Raw genomic sequence first — 20915 nt, 5'->3', positions numbered from 1 at the left:
CTGCCCCATTTATTCCCTCCTCTGCAATTTCACTGACTGCATGTCAAAGGCCTGAAAGCGTCAAAGTCCAGGCAAGAACTGCTGGTCCAACCTCAGCGGAGTCAAGTTTGGGATGAGAAAAATGCAAGTGTTTGCATGAATATGTAATATTGATTGAGGCAGGATGCTTTTGGGTGTCATCAAACTGCCCTGGGATAAACAGCAGGCAGCAGGACAATTTCGCAAATTCACCAAGCACATGGCAAGATGATGGCAGAGGTGATCAGGTTCGCTTTGTAAGAAGAAAAGAAAAGAGCGATGAACTTTGCTACCAGCTCCTTCGTTGTTCTTGAGATGTCTGTTTTGGGGAAATGCATCAGGAATATCTCCCCCCCCCACTCCTACGGCAAAACTAAATCTACTCAAAGGATCTGCCAAAGTGAAGGTAGGAGTGCATACCCAGAGATCAGAGCTCACTGCCCACCCACTCCTGCCCCACATTTGCAGCTTGAGCTGGCCTCCTTCCACACTTCCAGAGAACGTTTGACGGACAATCTGGTCTTTCTCCACATGACCCACATACCCCCACCTTTTCACAAATGTATCTTGAAAGGAATTTGGTAGGTTTCTGCAACCATGTCCCTTGTTGCCTTATATCTGAAAACAACAATATTGGGATCATTCTTTTTTAAAAAATTGAAATGAAATTGAAAAGTGATATGAGCTGGTGGTGAGATGTGAGAACTTAGCTGGTCACTATGGCTCAGAGTCAGCTTCTGCAGCAGACAAGCAGAACCAGTTTTCCCAGAGCTCAAGTCTGAACAGAATTAGGTATATCTGTTGAAAGTGGGGCAATGCACTCCCAGAGTGCAGCGACTCCCTTGTTTGTTTATTATTAAATTTTTGTTAATGTCAGAGTGATGTGGCTTCTAGGAACTGGCAAAAACCTCCTTGTTCTACCAGTAGCATCTCCCATACCCTCCACCATTTATCTGATGAAAATAAGGACCACCTTCTTCTTCTTCTTCTTCTTCTTCTTCTTCTTCTTCTTCTTCTTCTTCTTCTTCTTCTTCTTTATATCCCGTCCATCAGACTGGGTTGGCTCAGCCACTCTGGGCAGCTTCCAACATATACAAAAACATAATAAAACATTTAAAAACTTCAGCCTTCAGATGCCTTGGGTATTGGATAACTCCAAACCCTCCAACATTTCTCCAATGACAATAGGGACGTCCTAAGGAAAAGCGGGGCATTCCGGGATCAAATCAGAAACTGGGACGTCTTCTGTAAATCTGAGACCCGTCCCTGGAAAATAGAGACCGTTGGAGGGTCTAATCTCCTCCCATCCGCGCTGGGTGCTGCTGCAGTAGCTATCACAACTACAGAGGTTTTTTAGATCAAATGTTGGCCAAAGGCAGAAGCAAGATAGATTAGGTTGTATTGATCCACTCAAGAACAGAAGTGGGCAGAATCTGGGCAGATCACGGCTGAGTAGCTCCAAAAGTGAACTCAGTGAGAGAAGATATTTTCCTGGTTGGCTCTCAAGACTGTGGGCTTTTCCACATTGTTGGATTTTGTGCTGCATGGGGCACAGAAGACCCTTTCCTAAAATGGATTATGGAAAGTAACACAGACATTCAAGAGCTTGATTTTAAATATGTTATTCTATTCCAAGCTGTTTCTAGCTGTCCTTGAAGACTTCTATATCTCTTTGATTTCAGTGGTGAAAATTAAACACACATTTTGTAACTTTCCCTGGTTGAAACCAATGGGTGGTATTCAATTAAGTTTTGCTTACAGCAGACAGACACACGAAAGTTAATGAATATGACTAAGAGTTCTTTATTTCAACAGGTCCACTCTGAGTGAAATTTAGGCTGTGTACCCACGATACCTTTGGAGCACATGCTTTCTTTCAAAGAATTCTGGGCAATGTAGTTTACCCTTCATGGAGTTACAATTCCCAGCAATCCTTAACAAACTCCAGTACTCATAATTTTTTGAGGGGGGGAAATGTACTTCAAATGTGCTTTAAAAGGGTAGTAGTATGTACACAGCATTAGTTGAATACTGCCCTTCAGGACTTAAAAGTGCTCACATAAGATGCATGCATTTATATCATAACAATTACACACACACACACACACACACACACACACACACACACAATGGTACCTTGGTTCTCAAACGCCTTGATACTCAAAAACTTGGAACCCAAACACTGCAAACCTGGAAGTGTTCCAGTTTGCGAACTATTTTGGAAGTTGAATGTGCTCCATTTTGAGTGTTATGCTGACGATCTGAGTGTTACGCTGAGGTCTGTCTGTTTTTGCTATTTATTTTGCATTTTTGTTTTTGCGGCTTTTTCTTTTGTGACTGTGTGGAACCCAGTTCAGCTATTGATTGATTGATTGATTGATTGATTGTGTGACTGCAGTACATTGCTTATTGGTTTCATTTTATGGATCAATGGTCTTGTTAGATAGTAAAATTCATGTTAAATTGCTGTTTTAGGGGCTGTTTTTAAAAGTCTGGAACGGATTAATCCATTTTGTATTACTTTCTACGATAATGCATGCCTTGGTTTTGGAACGCTTTGGTTTTGGAATGGATTAAGTTTGAGAACCAAGGTACCACTGTATATAAAAGCTATCGTGATACATATTAAATCTATATACATTTATATGCATTCGCTTCAGACTGGAAGTTCAACAGGTTCCTCTTCATTATAGATTTGTGAGCGATGTGGCTCTCCCTTCTCATAAGTACCTTTCTTTACTTTCCCTGAGAGACTGATGAGAACTCTGTGCACACTATAATTACTAGGTGCAGAAAGGAACCTCCTCGCTTTGTGAAATTTCAATACGAATCCCCGAGGTAATTACTATTTATGGTGTATGAGAGAGTAACACATCACTGTGGCAAACCACGTGACTTCCTAAAATGTAACTGCTATGAATCAACCTGAACTTTCCCATCGCCTCAACAGAGTCAAAGTCGCTCCCTCGGGGAAAAAGAACGCAAGCTAGCTTATGACAGAAGTTGCAGAACAGGTGCTGAAAACATTCTCACGCACTCTGAGGTTAATAAGACAAGGCCTCAGCATGAGAGCAGGCTTTCTTCAAAGCGATAGCTGACATTTCTGTAAGGTTTGTTTGTTTATGCGTTTGTTCTGCTCTCCAAACAAAGACATATATATTGTGGGTTTAGGTCAGGAATAGCAAGGACGATAAAAAATGCACAGACACCCAGCAATTTCAGGTTTCACTTAAATCTAACCTGGCAATTAAATGTTAAGTAATGTAATATCATCTATATTGCCAGATAAGCATAGATTCTCTGCTCCTCAGAAATCCTGAATGCTTCATTTCCGTGAAAATATTTACTAAATTATGTCTTCATCCGCACACGCCTAATTCTGTTTTTTCAGTGTTTCAGGCTTTGAGCCAAAGGCAAAGAGATATTTAACTCTTGGTGTTTGGCTTACACGCACCTAGCCAGGCAGCTCCCCAAATAAGTACCTGGAAGTACTATTTTACTGGCTTCCTCACTAGCCAGACATCTGAGAAATATCTCGGTTTGTAGCAGCTGAAGAAACAAGGGTTGTGAAGCTCAAAACTGAGTGCTTGAATGCAGCCAACATTAAGTATTTTTAAGGACCAGTGATTTTACGGGGAGACATCTAAGTATTTGGAATGTGTCCCTGTTTGGCCTCTATCCATCGTTACTTTCTACAAAAAGATGTGCCAGTTCAGAAGTCTGCCAGGAAGCCATGCTGTTTCCAGATGTCAAAATCCTTTGGAAGGTCAGTTCACATGGACTTTCGTGTGCTCATGTGATTCAGTCTCCTCATTCATGAACAAAGTGCCACCTAGGACTGAGTGTGCCTTTAAAGTGAAATTAAGGTATTAAAAATGTATTGGGCAACATGACATCTTAATTAAATAATGCAATAGGAAGATCATCTTATCCAGGGAGTTTTTGGTGAGAAGCCAGGAGTACAGATTATTCAGTCCCACGTCCAAATCTTTTCAAGCCTCTCTTCTGACAAACTCTGAAAGCGCATAGACCTCTGGGGTGTTTTGTTTTGTTTTGAACGATTACTGTGTCTCAGCTTAGGTCCAAATTAAAGTTAACAGGAAATGTGCGTATTTTGTGTATATTTTTTTCTTGGTTAAATAGCAGCAAATCAGGACAATTGAGTGGGGGAAGCGGATAGTGGTGGGCAACTCTTTCCTAGAGTGTGGTGGTCCTGTGAAAACCCGTTTTCTCCAGGAGTGAGTTGCCATTGGCCCCAATACTGGCAAGAAATTGGGACGCAATCTACTAAATTTGGCTGGATGTGGACTAGGCAAAATTTGGCATCATGAGGCATCAATGAAATAAGATTTATTCAGTCTCAGGTTCAAATCTTATTATTATTTTATAGGACAGTACTTTAAAATATTAATGATTACGTGTACAATAAAATGCAAGACCAACAAATATAACCAGTCAGCAGTGGGGGGGGGGTTATGGACAACCCTAAGTTGTTGTGCTTTTTTTAGGGGGGAGCCAAAGATGTTTTAGGGGGGAAACAAAAACTTTTGGGGGGGAGGAGAACGCTTCTCCGCCCAATTGCCTCGCCACCGGCATGGCTGCGGCCACAGTACAACGTTGCCCCCGTCGTGCTGCCCGAAGCCTGACACTACAGCTACAAAGAGGTGGCAGAACTCAGTTCTGGCTGGGGGGGCGGGGAAACACCACCCTGCCAATCAGTAAAGTATTATAAATACTATTTAATACGACTAGAATAGACGGGAAAAAGTCAAGCTACTATCCTAACCATGCCCCATGGAATTCAGTTGCTTTTAATCCCAGGTAAGTGGCGTTTGGACTGTAGTATCTAACCCAGGAATGCTGAGAATTTTAGAAACGTGAATCGAAAAGTAAAGATTGGCGACACATGACTGATGTCAGGGCGGAAGTTACTCGACAGATGAAAGGGCCAAGTCCTCCCCGCCTCACCCGCTTCCCACTTCACTGGAAGCGGCTTTTTCCTGTTTAAAAAGGGTGACGATGAATTCGGGCCTCTCGTTTCGACCTGAGAAGTGCGCGCGCCCATCAGAAAGCCAGAAAAAACCCCAAAGGCGGCGCCAGGATGTGCGCGCAGCTGAGGCCGCGACCCGGCGCTGCTTTCCACGAAAAACCGAAGGGCTTTCCTGAGAAACTTGACGCAGCAGCAAACAAACCAACGAACCAAGTGCTTAGCGGATCGCGCCAGGATGACAGAGAAAGCCCGGAAGCGGCCCCTTGAGTTGCTTGGGTGTTCCCTATCGCCGCCGCCCCTCCGCGCTCCGCTTCCCATTCACAAAGCCTGGGGCCGCCGCCAGTAGAACGCGCCTCCTTCCTTTCCCTCCCGCCCCTCCTCCTCCTTTATTTTTATTATGAATGGAACGCGCGCACAAGCGGCGGGGCCGCGTTCGATTCCTCCCATTGTGACGTCGCGCGTTCCATTCAAGGCGAGCGGAGGCAAGAATGGGGCCCGGCGGCGGGGAGAGGGAAAGCCGAGCCGAGCCGGGAGGGCGGGGCGAGGTAGTAAAAGCGACCCTCCCACGCGCTCCGGAGGGCGCGCGGCCAGCACCGCCGTCGCCACCAGCGGCAGCAGCAGCTGCGCTTCCTTCTCCGCGGCCGCGCTAGGGCTACGCGCAAGAGGAGCGCGCTAAGGCCCGTGTCCCGCAGCAGCAGGAGGGAGAGGGAGGGAGGTTGCGCGGCGGCGGCGGCCATGGCGGAGCTGCGCGAGATGGAGTGCGTGGGGCTGCAGCGCCTCCTGCACGGCGGGGGCTCCGGCCAGGGCGGCAAGTGCCTCCTCTTGGACTGCAGGCCTTTCCTGGCGCACAGCGCGGGCCACATCCGCGGCGCGCTCAACGTGCGCTGCAACACCATCGTCCGGCGCAGGGCCAAGGGCTCCGTCAGCCTGGAGCAGATCCTGCCGGCCGACGACGAGGCGCGCGCCCGCCTCCGCTCGGGGCTCTACTCGGCCGTGGTGGTGTACGACGAGCGCAGCGGGCGGGCGGACGCGCTGCGGGAGGACAGCACCGTGGCGCTGGTGGTGCGGGCGCTGCGCCGGGACGCGCAGCACGCCGACATCTGCCTGCTGAAAGGTGAGCGGGCACCTTCCTTAATTGGCTCAGGGTTTTATTTATGTTAAGTGGTGAATTAATAGGTTTAATTTCATAATGGGAAGATCTAAGGATGCTAATGTTTAAGTTAAATTTTATAAGAACTGTGATTTGGAAAACCGTTAAAATCCAACCAAGGGGAAGCGAGGAAGTCACTTAACAATGTTAATAAGTGTACTTTTTTAATAAGGCTATGATTCATGTTTGTCTTATGTGTTTCTTTGTTTATAATGTTGTGAAAACCAATAAAAAAATTTGGAAAAAAAAGGAAGGTGAGTGGGGGGTGGTGGCCCAAGACCTCCGGGGAGAAGGAGTTGCGCGGACCCAGCCGAGGGCGCGCAAGGATGGGTCACGGCTGTTAACCAGAAGGTTGGTGGTTCGAGACCACCCAGGGGTGGCTGTGAGCCGGATTCCTGCATTGCAGGGGGTCGGACTAGATGACCCTCGGGGTCCCTTCCAACACTACGATTCTGTGAATCGTGCCTGCGCACTTCCGTGTTGCCCGGTCGTGTAGCGTTCAGACGAGAGCGCCTCTTACGGCAATGTGTGTCTCCCACCACTTGCGACTCCCATTTCAAGCCCTCAGAGTGGGAGCTTCCCGACCTGGCTTGAACCCCGGGAACAACACTCTTTCGTTAAGTTATTGGAGGTAGGGCTCAGGTTGGCTCCCCAACCCTCGCCTACTCCCTTCCCTCGCCGCCAAACTGCGCGGGCGATCCCTTCCCCATGCAGGCAGCTCCACCTAGTAGGAAGAGATTTCTTTCGGCAAGAGACAGCCTTGATTCTGTCCTTTGTGCAGCGCCGTGCACTCTGCGTGTGCCATGCATTAGTGGCGCAGGCTCCGTCACCGTGAGGTTTCGCACCCATTTCTCCCTCCCTCAGATGTGCTTCTTAAATACTATGCAATACTCAGAAAAAAGAGGGAGTTTTTATCACCCTCTTGCAACCTCCTTCCCATCCGTCCCAGGCAGGGAGTCCGGGTAGCGGGAGTCTCCTTCACGGTCCCTCCTGGTGTGGTCTTTGGAAATAGTAGACTGAATTGTATCCGGAGATTGTTTCCTGCCCATCTGGGGGGGGGGGGGTGTGTGTGTGTGTGTGTGTGTGTGTGTGTGTGTGTGTGTGTGTGTGTGTGTGTGTAGGCTGCTGGTGTGTGTGTGTGTGTGTGTGTGTGTGTGTGTGTGTGTGTGTGAAGGCTGCTGGTGACCTTTTGAACTGCAAAAGCTCTGGGTGGGTGGAAAGATCCTGCTTTATTGTCCCGGGAACGGCCTCTCCCTTCTCGGGACTTAGGAATGCATCCTCAAGGATAAAAAAAAGGAACAAAGCAACACACCGCCTTGATGCCATGCCTGGGTATATGTCTTCATGCGCCCTGGAAGGATATTTGCACCAGTTTCTGTAGAAAAATCGCACCAGCTCCTGAGAACGATGTAGAGGAAGCATTGCAAGCTAGTGGAGGATTTTTCTTATTTTGCAAACTTGCGAAGCTGCGTTTATAACCCTGGTCAGGGCCTAACCTTTTAATGGAGGCCGTGTTTTGAGTCCTGCAAGGGCTGAGAAGCATCCATAGATAGCCTAGGTTGTCTATGGCTGATGAGTCTTTTGCCTCCTCTTCCTACAGCAGAGGCAGAGGGACCAGCTCATCTTCTCGCCTTGGGGCATCTCAGCTGCTCCCTCCCAGTTGCCTGTGCCTTGGGGACCTCTGCTGCTTACTCAGATGCGGCATGGTTTGGGGACTAAGATGGATTTGCAGGCAGGAGCTATGCTGGAGGGCTGGTGATTTGGCCCCCTGATCTGTTCTGTCAGATACAGTGTGGTCCATTCAGCCGAATATTGTTGCCTTTTGACCAGGCCTTTGGCCCAGGTATTTCCTGGACAGGTATGAGCCATGGTCTCTCTCTGTGTTTCAAGTCACTTTTGAGAGTGAGGTTGGCTCAAAAATAAACAAATACTTGGTTGTGTTCTTAAGCCAGTGGTTTGCAAAGGTTGTGCTGAACGTTGCTGCTCTGGCAGTCTGCGAAGAACAAGCAGTATCTTCTTCCTTTCTGCCTTACCCCACCATGCTTGAAAAGATTCTGACTACATCCTTATGGTCTAAATCAGGCATAGGCAAACTCTGGCCCTCCAGATGTTTTGGAACTACAATTCCCATCATCCCTAGCTAACAGGACCAGTGGTCAGGGATGATGGGAATTGTAGTCTCAGAACATCTGGAGGGCCAGAGTTTGCCTATGCTTGGTCTAAATATTTCTGGAATTTAGTTGTTGCAGAAAACATAGCACGTAAGTTACAGGTCTGTGGGACAGGGAGATCCACATAATTTCTATTCAGTATGGTGGGATTTTATTTCATATAGTTTCCTTTTAGATTTACATGTGTCTCCCAGTGTGACATCTAGAGAAATATGGTTGTCATGATTTTCGATTGAGTGTTGCTATTTAATGTTAAGGTTTGGTATGCAATGCTTTTAGTTGGGGACGTTATTGAACTTTTGCTCTTGTTTACCTGTCTCTGTGGTTCCATAATAACTTGAAAATGAATAAAAATGCATGAAAAAGAAGATTCCGATTTAAAACTATAATGCCATATATCCAGATTATTGGTTTCTTTTGGGGCTTTCACTACATCGACTTTTACTGCTGAAGAGGCAAGCTGCTGTTCCGTTTTATATTTTAGCATTTAAAAATGATTAGTGGGATTCCTGCTTTAGCACGTGGTAAAACCAAACAAACCTAGATGTCTTGCGTTTTTCTCCAGTTGTTTTAATTGCTGTGTTGGGGACTACCTCAGTGTATACTGGGAGCTAGTGGTGGTCCTAGATTGGGTAATTGAATGCTCTGAAAGATTGGGTCAAACAAAATAACAAAAGATCCTTTGCAATTTAAATTGGGCTCAAGGGCACATTTGGATTTTGAGTGAGTTCTGTGGGCACCACTCTCTCCTTCCCTCTGTTATCACCTCCCTTACTCTCCCGGAAAACTCATGCTCACACACATAACTTTTCTCTCTTTGCAATTCCAAGGGATCTTGGTAAATATCTGAGCTGGTAGTTTAATCTGAGTCTTGAAAAGCAGGAAGAACAGAGAGAGGAAGTGGGAAAGAAGGCCACTCTTCTGACTTCCTCTTTCAGCTCTATGTACTTTTCAAAGGACAAAAAGATAACCACCTATTACCAAGTGGGGAGGGGGGGCTCTGAGACTTTGCTGGTGTCGGCTGCTGCCATCGTGTTCACAGATTCCCCATTGGCAACCCCAATTGGTTTGGTACAAATGCAAAAAACAATGCTGTCCAGGGTTGTAAAGACTGCAGAGAGAATAATTTGGTGCACTCTTCCCACCTTAGATCAAATCTATGCTATCAGGTGCCATAACAAAGCAGCAGAGATAGCGCAGGATAGTACGGACCCTGGAAATTATCTCTTTCAGCTTCTGCCTTCTGGAAAAAGGTATAGGGATATAAAGGCCAGTACTAGCCGCCTGAGAAACAGTTTCTATGCAAATGCAATTCTGGTTCTAAACACAGCATAAGGGGTCTCTATAGTATAGTGTGTTTTAAAATGGGGTTTCAGGGTTTTTAGGGGTTTTTGAAAGTTTTATGTAGTTTTTCAGTTTCATTGTTCTGCATGGGACAATGACAATAAAGATATCGTATATATTTAAGTGCAAAAACAAACTTGCCTGTTACGGTGAAACAATAAACCATATTCCAACAAATACAATGAATTATCACAATTTTTAGCGGTGTTAGGGGCTGTTTCTGTGAATGATTCGCTTATTCAGTTCACCTTTTGCTTTTATCCTTAAAAATTGCGGTCAAACTAGAGTTACAAAAGTAGGGAAAGAGGTAAAAATAGAAATAAGTTGTATTATACAGAGGCAAACAAAAGTCAGCTTTGAAAGGCATTTGTGCGGAGGAGGCCGCAGATTAATTTTTCAAGCGTGATGGCTCCTTAGGATAATTGACCATCAAGAAATAATCAACAGACAATATTTGATCAGCCAAGTAACTAGTGTGCAAATCTTGGGTGATCATCCAGATCGCTGTTTACGTTTTGGTGTCTTAGGGCGATGGATTTGTCACTTAACCCGTGAATCAGCTGAGGGGCTGTTGCTCTGAAGCTCCATGGAATTCCTGTCTTTCCTTTGACTCAGTAGGAAACAAAGTCTTACAGAGTGCACCATGTGCCGGCGATTGCTGGAAAATTGTGACACCACCATGAATGGGTGAAAAGTAATGGAAAAGCTTGTGATTGCAACAATCGTACGCAAGTGCAATTAAAACGTTTTGGGTGTTGATAAGGCCAGATCTGGGATAGATCAAGTGCAGAGTGGTTTGAAAATCCCCAAATATTTCAGAGTAATTTATATTAACAGCAGCACACAGAGGCCTGCCTCCGCACTATTCATGCTTCACAGCAGTATAAAGTTTAAACTGAGTGTTCTCTCAACCGAAGCTGATAATTAAATGAGTCTTAAACAATTTGATACACATCACAAGGAATGTATTTTAGCTTGTTCAGCTATCATTATCTGTAGTTTGGCAATGATGCTCTAGTGACAGGTCCCAATCTTAAATGCTGTCGTACATTTTGAAGCTAAGAATAAACCAAGAATCAACTGAGATTATTTTTTAAAAAAATATATGGTTGCCACCCAGTTTAAAATCTTGGAAACTAGAGAGGTGCATGAATAAGAGTTTGAGTGGTTTCTTCAGAAACTTTGCATCTTGTGGGCTGGGACTAACAGCATTGGAAATACAGTAATGTTCAAATTTCCACAGTTCACATAATTTATTCAGGACACTGAAATTGATTTAGCTTGCCTGGGTACAGAATTTGATCTTTAAGTATGCAACAGTACACACAACCCTGTTTATATCTGCCCAAGTTAAAGGGCTTTTTAAAATTAAATTGGACAGTAGTAAATGGAGCAAATAGAGTCTCTTGTTAAGGGACGCGGGTGGCGCTGTGGGTTAAAGCACAGAGCCTAGGACTTGGATCAGAAGGTCGGCGGTTCGAATCCCTGCGATGGGGTGAGCTCCCATTGCTCGGTCCCTGCTCCTGCCAACCTAGCAGTTCGAAAGCACGTCAAAGTGCAAGTACATAAATAGATAAATAGGTACCACTCTGGCGGGAAGGTAAACGGCGTTCCCGTGCGCTGCTCTGGTTTGCCAGAAGCGGCTTAGTCATGCTGGCCACATGACTCGAAAGCTGTACGCCGGCTCCCTCGGCCAGTAAAGCGAGATGAGCGCCGCAACCCAACAGTCGGTCACTACCTGACCTAATGGTCAGGGGTCCCTTTACCTTTAGAGTCTCTTGAACATCTTACTGAATAAATCTTCCTTACTCAGGCTGGTGCATTTTGTTTGTTAGTTGGTTGGCCAGTTCAATAGTCACACAAAGTACTTCTGTTTCCAGTCATGCAATCCTTTGTATGTTTGGAACCTAGTTAGATCACCCTTGGAGAATCATCCCTCTCCGCCCCCAAATTTGTATTTAATATAAAAATTCAGTGGAGAAATAAAACGAAGGGGGAAAACCCTTCGTTGCAGCTGATAACAATACAATAAATGGGTATATTAGTAGTAGGACTATTCCAAGGAATGTAAAATTATTAACAAGTCATGCTAATTTTTATAAATGCATTCCAAATATCATTATATTTATCCATACACAATTTGCATCTAAAAGCAATCTTGTTCGTATGTTGAGAGAGTTATCGTAACTTCTATCCGTTGATCGAAGGAGGCCATAGTATTATCTCCAATAAATTGATATCGGTCTTTTGGCTGCTGTCAAACCTCACTTTGTTGGTATGTGGTTTAGGATAATACTACCTTTGGAGAATCATGTGTTCATGAGAGTCATGAGACCATTGGATTGCTGTTCTCTACACAGAAAGGTTCATGTAACCCAAGTACTGAGTGCGCTCATTTGCATGCAGAATGTCAAGCAAGAAATTGATGGTTAGGTTTTGCATGGCGAGGCCCTGAGCACCACCCCATGTCTTTGATAATGAAACATACAGACACCAATATTTTGGGTTAATGGGATAAATAAGGCCACAACTTTATTGGTTACAGATGTGAGCGGTATTGGCTTAGGCACTGGAACTGAACCAGCTATATCTGACTCCTGCCCATCATGCAGGTAGTCTCCTAAGGGTCAATCATCAGTAGGGGGAGCCCTGTTGATGTACATCAACTGCGAGCTCCCCCAGGGTCCCTGATGGAGTTGTGCCATGGCCCTAGCCCATACCCGGGCTTTGGACAAGATCCACACCCCTGAATCCCTTTAAGGGAATACCCTTAAGGAGGAGGGGCAGGTGAAGGACACAACCTCCCCTCCCATCAACCAGGTTTACCAATGCCTAACCACCTGACACAGGTGGCACTGTGGGTTAAACCACAGAGCCTAGGACTTGCCGATCAGAAGGTCGGCGGTTCGAATCCCCGTGACGGGGTGAGCTCCCGTTGATCAGTCCCTGCTCCTGCCAACCTAGCAGTTCGAAAGCACATCAAGTACAAGTAGATAAATAGGTACCACTCTGGCGGGAAGGTAAACAGTGTTTCCGTGCGCTTCTCTGGTTCACCAGAAGCGGCTCAGTCATGCTGGCCACATGAACTGGAAGCTGTACGCCGGCTCCCTCGGCCAATAAAGCGAGATGAGCGCCGCAAACCCAGAGTCAGCCACAACTGGACCTAATGGTCAGGGGTCCCTTTACCTTTAACTGCCAAACCTTACAAAGTTGTGATGATCGCTACAAGGCAGGTGAAAACCACATGGCTGGTGCCAATTTGCCAAGTGGGAAAATTCCTACTGGGCCCCCTCAACCGGCGACCAACCGTAGTCCATAGCAAGGCCAAGATGGCAAACGCATGAAAATAGGGTGGGAGATCCGATGCAGGTAAGCCACGCCCCACGGTCGACCCGATTGGTCGGCTGTGGGGTGTGATATGGGCGGCATCGCCACGCCCCCCGCTGTACGTGGGGACTGCTCGTGGCCAGTCTGCAACTCCAGCCCCTTGGGAAGGTGAGCGGTTTTCCCAGAACAAAGTTTCTGATCTTTGTGGGAACGAAGGATGTTGAGGGCTTGGTAAAAGAGGAATGCATGAAATGTGAAGACAGACTGGAAGAAGACATTTCTATGGTAGAAGTATTGAGGGTCAAGGGCTACAAGAAAGGTGGAAGTGTTGAATGGAAAGAAAGAAACAACTACAACAATCTTTATTACAGTCCAGAGACCCAACAAATCGTTACAAAGCAACACACAATTCATACAGCCTACCTCCAGGTTAAACAAGCATTTTGTTCAGAATATAGGGATCATTGGTTCTTGTTGAATGGAATTTGCAGGATTCTTTGGAATGTGTTGGTTAGGTCCAGTTCCCCAACCCTCCACCCCAATAGTGGGAGGTGTGTTGGAACAAGGGAGACCAGGACATCTTTTGAATGGGACCTCAATGTTTTTAAAGGGGGGTGGAGACTTCAAACAATGATTTGGGAACCCCCAAATTTGGATAGGGAATGTGTGTGTGTGCGCGCATGCAATATTTGTTTTCAACAACAAAGCTTAAAGCAGTTTACAGAATGAAAATTTTAAATGCCTATTAAAAATAAATAAAACTTCAGAACATATAGAAATGAACGAGCAAAAGGGAAGTCCCTGAAGGAAAAAGTGTAGATACTTGAAAGGGCCTCGTGTGGTTTGTGAGTCAGCTGAATGCAGCATACCAGCCAGATAGGACCCTGATAAGTGCAGTGTTTGTACCTGTTTGATATGGCAAGAAGAGAGAGATTCCGCAGCATTCCATCAATCGTGCTACGCAGCTCTTGTGATACTGGGCTTATGAAGTCACATATCGTGACTGTCTTGCACTGTGATCGAAGTGGGACTTCTGCCCCTGCTCCAAAAATATCCAGGGGTGATACTAATCAAGGAATGTGAGCATTTTTGCCCGAAGGCTAGGTTTGTGAGTGTGCTAAAAAGGTTCGGATTGACAGATGGCGAGTTGGCATGCTAGCCAGCCAGCTTTTGTGCTTGTCATTGAGCCCCATCGCCTTCCTCAAGTCCTCTGGCAGCTGCAGAGAACTCTGAAAATGGGTGAGTGAGACAATGGCCTCCCTCCTCCCAAGTTCTCTTGCATGCTGCTGCTTCTTTGGCAATCACACGTAGCCGAGTAAGATTGGGAAAGCAGGAATTGGCAACAGCAACCAGAACGGAATTTTACTTTTGACTATATGTGCAGCGCACAACCTTGTTACAGTGGTACCTCGGGTTAAGAACTTAATTCGTTCCGGAGGTCTGTTCTTAACCTGAAACTGTTCTTAACCTGAAGCACCACTTTAGCTAATGGGGCCTCCTGCTGCTGCTGCACAATTTCTGTTCTCATCCTGAAGCAAAATTCTTAACCCGAGGCACTTTCTGGGCTAGCAGAGTCTGTAACCTGAAGTGTCTGTAACCTGAAGCATCTGTAACCCGAGGTACCACTGTATTACCAACACACTCTTTTGACAAAAAATAAAATAAAACATAGTCGAACCACGGGCACTTTTTAGACTATGTCGTTGTCCAAGCTAAAGATCACTGTGATGTGGTCCTTACCAGAGCTATTATGAGTGCCAATGACTGCTGAACAGATTAATACGTTCTACGGCGGCTATTAAGATCTTGCATGCACCATAGAACTGAGGCCAAATTCATGCAGGGCTTTGGGGACAAAGCAACAACCAACAAACCTATGGTCACGTAAAGCATATTCCATAAACACATGAGACGTAACCGGCTGTGATCTTGGATAAATAAGATATACGATTCATAGTACCAAATTGTAAATTTCAACAGAAGTAACTCATAAAGTTCAACCAACGAACAAAGCAGAAGACCCAGTGGATCAGATCATTCTATAGTCAGTTCATTTGGGGACAAGCAGGAGTGACACGAGGGGCTATCACTGCTTTTTTCTCTTCTTCAAATCCAAAGCAAGGTCTTCCTGTGCTCTCTGCATGTGCTGGAGAAGACACCCAGTGCATAAATTCCTCCCGCCCCAAGTTAACTTCCCGTTTGCAGTAAAACGCCATGTGTTGGGCCAAGCAGTGGCGTTCCAAGGGGGCGGACTGGGCCGCTCCATGTGCCATTCCAAAAGGGGGAGGGACAAAATGCCGACGCCCGATCAGCGGCACCCTGGGGCACGCCCTGTTCACCGTGCACCCACCGGGCAGCGCACCACGCCCCCTGGGACGCGCGCCATGCCCCCTGGGATGGGTCCCGCTCCAGGTACCGGAGCAGGTTGCTTTGCCTCTGGGGCCAAGCCCTTTGAATGCAGCAGGATCAGTCCCCAGAGGGGAGAGAGGAACTGTTGGCCACCTGGCAGCTGGATTTGTGGGCCTCTCAGCAGGTGACCTGTGGATGTGGAGAAAACAGCACTTTTTGTTAAAAGATGGATAGCGTTGGAGACCTCAGCGATAAGCGGCCTGGTCGGTAGGAAACTATGAAGTCATCCGTAGTAAACAGAGCTTGGACAATATTTGAAATGCAACGTTGGATTCAGTGTTAGAAATTAGCCAGGCGCCAGGCGCGTTTTGTGACTGCCATGGGTCCCATTGCAACTGCGTGGAGATCTCTGGCAACTGACATCTCCATCTCCTCCTGCTTTCTTAAGCAGGTAAGCAGAAGAGCTTATTAATTGCATTTATAGCCCACCTTTTTCTCCAAGAAGTACATGGTTTGCCCACCTCCTCAGTTAAGCCCTACAACGACCCTGCGAGGCAAGTTAAGAGGCTGCGATTGGCGCAAGGTCACCCAGTGAGCTTCACGACCGATTGGGGGTTTGAACCCTGATCTCCCAGGTCCAACACTCTTAACACTGGGATGTTGCTTATCTTTCAGGCGGCTATGAGAGGTTTCACTCGGAATATCCGGAATTCTGTGCAAAGACAAAATCTCCGACTGCTGCGTCCGTTGTGGCAACTGCAGAGTACCTTGAGCACAGCTGCAGCTCCTGTGGGACACCGCAACACGATCAGGTTGGCCTTCCGGAGCTTATTGCCGTTTAAACCCTCGTTCTGTCTGAACTGTCAATATGAATTCAGTCTCCTGGTTGGTGTATTATCCGTAAGAATCAAAGACAACCTGTCTGTCCTTAAAACAACAGAGGTCTGGTTTTGCACTTTGAATAGGATCTCCGAGCCCTGGAGAATATGTTCTCCATCGGAATATTTTAGAAGTGGCGAAATGGCCTGGCCTAATTTGGATAGTGGGGACGCGGGTGGCACTATGGGTTAAACCAGAGCCTAGGACTTGCCGATCAGAAGGTCGGCGGTTCGAATCCCCGTGACGGGATGAGCTCCCATTGTTTGGTCCCTGCTCCTGCCAACCTAGCAGTTCAAAAGCATGTCAAAGTGCAAGTAGATAAATAGGTACCGCTCCGGAGGGAAGGTAAACGGTGTTTTCATGTGCTGCTCTGGTTCGCCAGAAGCGGCTTAGTCATGGTGGCCACATGACCCGGGAAGCTGTCTGCAGACAAACGCCGGCTCCCTCTGCCAATAAAGCGAGATGAGCGCCGCAACCCCAGAGTCGGTCACAACTGGACCTAATGGTCAGGGGTCCCTTTACCTTACTAATTTGGATAGTATAAGAACATGGATCAGGCCCATGCAGTCCAGCCCCTGGTTCTCACAGTGGCCAGTTGGATGCCATTGAGATACCAGCGAGCAATTCCCAACTATACATTGTGTGTGGCCGGACTAGTTCTCCCCATTCTTACTTTGTAAAAAGATGCCACTCTAATGTGGTGGTGTCCAAGTAATGCAGATGTGCATCTGGCCATGTGTCTTTCAATCCAGCAAGGAGAATGTCCAGGAACCTCCTTCTGTATCTAGATCTCCCTTGCTGGGAGAAGGTGTACACCTGTTGTTGTCTGCTGAACAATGAAGATGTTTTGGTACACTGTTTGGATGCAGTGGCTTCTAGTCTAGCAGGCCATGGAGCCATAAGGTTGCATCCAACCAACCAAGTTATACTTGGCGTAGACCTACTATAATTAGGGAGCCTAAGTTAGTCATGTCCATTAATTTCTAGCTCCCGAGGGTGACTAACGTGGGAGACAGTCAATAGCAATTGTTATTTCTTGTGTGGGTGTTACTGTCATGCTGGCTGACACACAGTCGTAATTCAAGAGTGCATGGTGTAGGGATTTGAACTTGGTGGCCTTCCTTTGCTTAGGAGTAGAGCAGGGATAGTCTAGCCAACACCCTCCAGATATTGTAGGTTACACCTCTCATCAGCTCCAGCCAGCATCCCCATTCGTCAAGGACAGATGATGGAAAATGCAGTTCACAACATCTGGAGATCTTTGGAGTGGAATCTCCCAGGCCTTCCAGAACTAAAATTTTGTGGAAATGAACAAAGAACCCGCAAGTGTAGTTGCATGAATCAAAAGGGCTAGGTTTTATTAGGAGAGTTCAGATTTTCAATGAAGAGCGAAGTTTCAGAATGGACAGCTTGGCAAACTATTATTAAGTGACTCTAAAGCCAGTTCACCTTGCTGCAGGCGTGCTGTCAGCAAGTGATACAGAGTCTTGTTTGGGATAGCGGCATAATGCTCTCAAGAGAGACAGATGCCCAAGACCTGATTAGAAATTGTGCGTTCACCATTACTCAGCAAGCTAAATTGCATCACTAAATGCAATTCAGAGTGATATTCCTGCTGCACCCTTTTTGTTTTGTGTTTTTGCTCAGTCACCGTAAGCCTACAGAATATATAACACCACATGGTATAGCCAATTCCATTTCAAACCAGGCCCTCCAGAGGTTTGAGGGGAAAAGCTGGGGTCCCACAGCTGTAAGATCAGAAAGCATCGAACATAATGCTATTGTGATTCTCTGGCAACGATTGAGAATCACTAGAGAATTGTGAATGGGGACAGTTGCTTATTTGTCCCTGTTGCGAGTCCAGCAATGTCACTGGCATTCGCCAGATGTGTTTTGTGGAGCTCATGAATTCTGTGAGCATCACACATCTCTGCCGGTTCCTTTTCCTGTTGGGACTCCTCTTCTCCCTCTCTCAGTCATAGTGATCCCTCTCTTTTCTCCTTTCTCGCTTCCCCTTCCGGAGAGCAGGGTGGCCCCGTGGAAATCCTTCCGTTCCTCTTCCTTGGCAGCGCACATCACGCCGCCCGGAGAGACATGCTGGACGCCTTGAGGATCACCGCCTTGTTGAATGTTTCCTCGGACTGCCCAAACCACTTTGAAGGACATTTTCAATACAAATGCATCCCGGTGGAAGACAACCACAAAACCGACATCAGCTCCTGGTTCATGGAAGCGATTGAATACATAGGTACGTTCATCTTGGCAAGTTGGGTGGGTGAGGCAGAGATAGTGGAACACAGGCTTCAAAACCGAAGCTTGTGGGTCCAGCTCCAAACAGTGGAGCAAATGTTCAGGTCTCTAGCTACTGGAGTAAACTAGAGTAAATTTACGAACTATTTGAAAAGTAATTGTGATGAACAGATTACACTAGCAGGTTTGCAAGATGTTTAGTAAGGTGAATTATTTGAAATATTGCAAAAAAAAGACAATGAGGAGAATTATTAGTTAAAGATAATTAAAGGTAATACGAAATTAAGAAATGCATAAGAAGTGATAAGAACGGAAAATCATCAGAGGTGTTGACGGAAGTCCAAAGAAAACATTGTATAAGATGAGAAGTTTTGTTGTATGAATGATAGTTACAGTGGTACCTCAGGTTAAGTACTGAATTCGTTTCGGAGGTCTGTACTTAACCTGAAGCACACTTTAGCTAATGGGGCCTCCCGCTGCTGCTGTGCCGCCAGAGCACGATTTCTGTTCTCATCCTGAAGCAAAGTTCTTAACCTGAGGTAATATTTCTGGGTTAGCAGAGTCTGTAACCTGAAGCGTATGTAACCTGAAGCGTATGTAACCCGAGGTGCCACTGTAATATGTTAAAAACTTATACAGTGGTACCTCGGGTTAAGCATTTAATTCGTTCCGGAGGTCTATTCTTAACCTGAAGCACCACTTTAGCTAATGGGGCCTCCTGCTGCCGCTGCGCTGCCGGAGCACGATTTCTGTTCTCATCCTGAAGCAAAGTTCTTAACCTGAAACACTTTCTGGGTTAGCGGAGTCTGTAACCTGAAGCGTATGAAACCCGAGATACCGCTGTATATCCTTGCACAGTCCTGGCTGTCGAAGGATTCTTGCCTGTTGACATTGCTTCCTCCCTATTCTGACCTTTCTGCTCTGCTTCCCCCAGACTCCGTGAAGGCCTGTCACGGCCGCGTCCTAGTGCACTGCCAAGCAGGCATTTCCCGATCGGCGACCATCTGCCTGGCCTACCTGATCATGAAGAAGCGGGTGAAGCTCGAGGAAGCCTTTGAGTTTGTCAAGCAACGCCGGAGTATCATCTCCCCCAACTTCAGCTTCATGGGACAGCTTCTCCAGTTCGAGTCCCAGGTTCTGGCTACGTCGTGCGCCGCCGAGGCCGCCAGCCCGTCGGGGACGCTGAGGGAAAGGGGGAAGAGCTCCTCCACGCCCACCTCCCAGTTCGTCTTCAGTTTCCCGGTCTCGGTGGCTGTGCACTCCACTGCCAGCAGCCTCCCTTACCTGCACAGCCCCATCACCACTTCTCCCACTTGCTAGAGAAGGCCTCTGTGGGTTGCGCCCGCGGGTGACCCAAGGACAGAAAGCCGGGCAGCCCCGTTGGCCACCGATCATGGCAATAACGTACTCTGCCCACCCAGCAGCCAATCAGAGTCCACCCAGAGACAGAGCAATAACAGCTACCCTTGCAGCTGGAATATTCGGGTGGGGAGAGGGAGGCGGCTGCAGCATGTCTTTTTGTGGCAAGATGACTTACCTCATTTTTTAAAGTATATATATATAATATATAAAAACGTTTGAAATTGTGAAATCGTCACGTTCTGGTGTGTGGGGAAGCGTGAGGGAGACGCACGCCCTGAGACAGGAGGAGGGAGCTCACTCTGTTGCCAATGTTCCTCTTGGTGTATTTCCCCCGCTGGTTCCTGATGCGTATATGAGGCCTACAGCATGGGGTTTGAAGCCACAGCTTCTCAAAGTGCCTGGTTTTTGGTTGCTGCTGCTATTATGTCTTATTATTATTATTTATTAAGAGGCCCAGGGTGGTTTTGAAGTAGGAGAAAGAGGTGGCTATTACCTCACAAAGCCGTTCTTGGATTCCACCGAAGCAGCTCTGTGTAAAAATAATCAGATCAAAAATGGCTTCTGTTTTGGCTGAGAGTAACAAACACACTTGTTTAGAAAATGTTGGTGTGGAGCAGGAATCCACCATATTCAGTGTGGAATTTCCTCATGGTTGGCACTTTCGGTTCCTTGCCTAAGTAGTGCCCTTCCTGCATGCATTGGAAGGAAAATGACTTAGCCCCTGGTTTGATTTTGGGCGTCCTGTTTATATGGACCGCTCTCTGTGGTTCTAGAGAGGAATAAGCTGCCAGCCTTGGCAAACCTGGGCCCTCCAGATGTTGGACTTCACTCCCCATCATTCCCAGCCAATGTGGCCGATAGTCGGGGATGATGGGAGTTGTAGTTCAGCAACACCTGGAGAGTGCCAACTTGGTGAAGGCTCAGCTAGCTTATGTAGCCTCTTCTCCCTGGGTACTGCATGGCCCAATCCAGTATTGGTTTCACCAGCGTCTAGGGTCTCCCCCAACCTGACATCTGTGCCCTTTAAAATATTCCTAATGCAGTTTTTCAAAAAAGCAGTTGGTCTAGAAGCAAA

The 20915-nt window shown here is 46.7% G+C and overlaps 1 protein-coding gene across 1 annotated transcript; it reads left to right on the top strand.

The window, feature by feature from the left end:
- The first annotated feature begins 5261 nt into the window (after positions 1–5261).
- On the top strand, positions 5262–20869 carry DUSP4 (dual specificity phosphatase 4). Its single transcript, XM_053370928.1, has 4 exons — positions 5262–6122; positions 16025–16161; positions 18257–18476; positions 19413–20869. The coding sequence occupies exons 1-4, from the start codon at positions 5744–5746 to the stop codon at positions 19796–19798; spliced, it is 1122 nt and encodes a 373-aa protein (XP_053226903.1). The 5' UTR covers positions 5262–5743; the 3' UTR covers positions 19799–20869.
- Positions 20870–20915: the final 46 nt, after the last annotated feature.

Source organism: Podarcis raffonei, chromosome 17 (genome assembly GCF_027172205.1).
Source record: "Podarcis raffonei isolate rPodRaf1 chromosome 17, rPodRaf1.pri, whole genome shotgun sequence".
Classification (NCBI taxonomy): Eukaryota; Metazoa; Chordata; class Lepidosauria; order Squamata; family Lacertidae; genus Podarcis; species Podarcis raffonei.
This window is presented reverse-complemented; position numbering and strand designations above follow the sequence as displayed.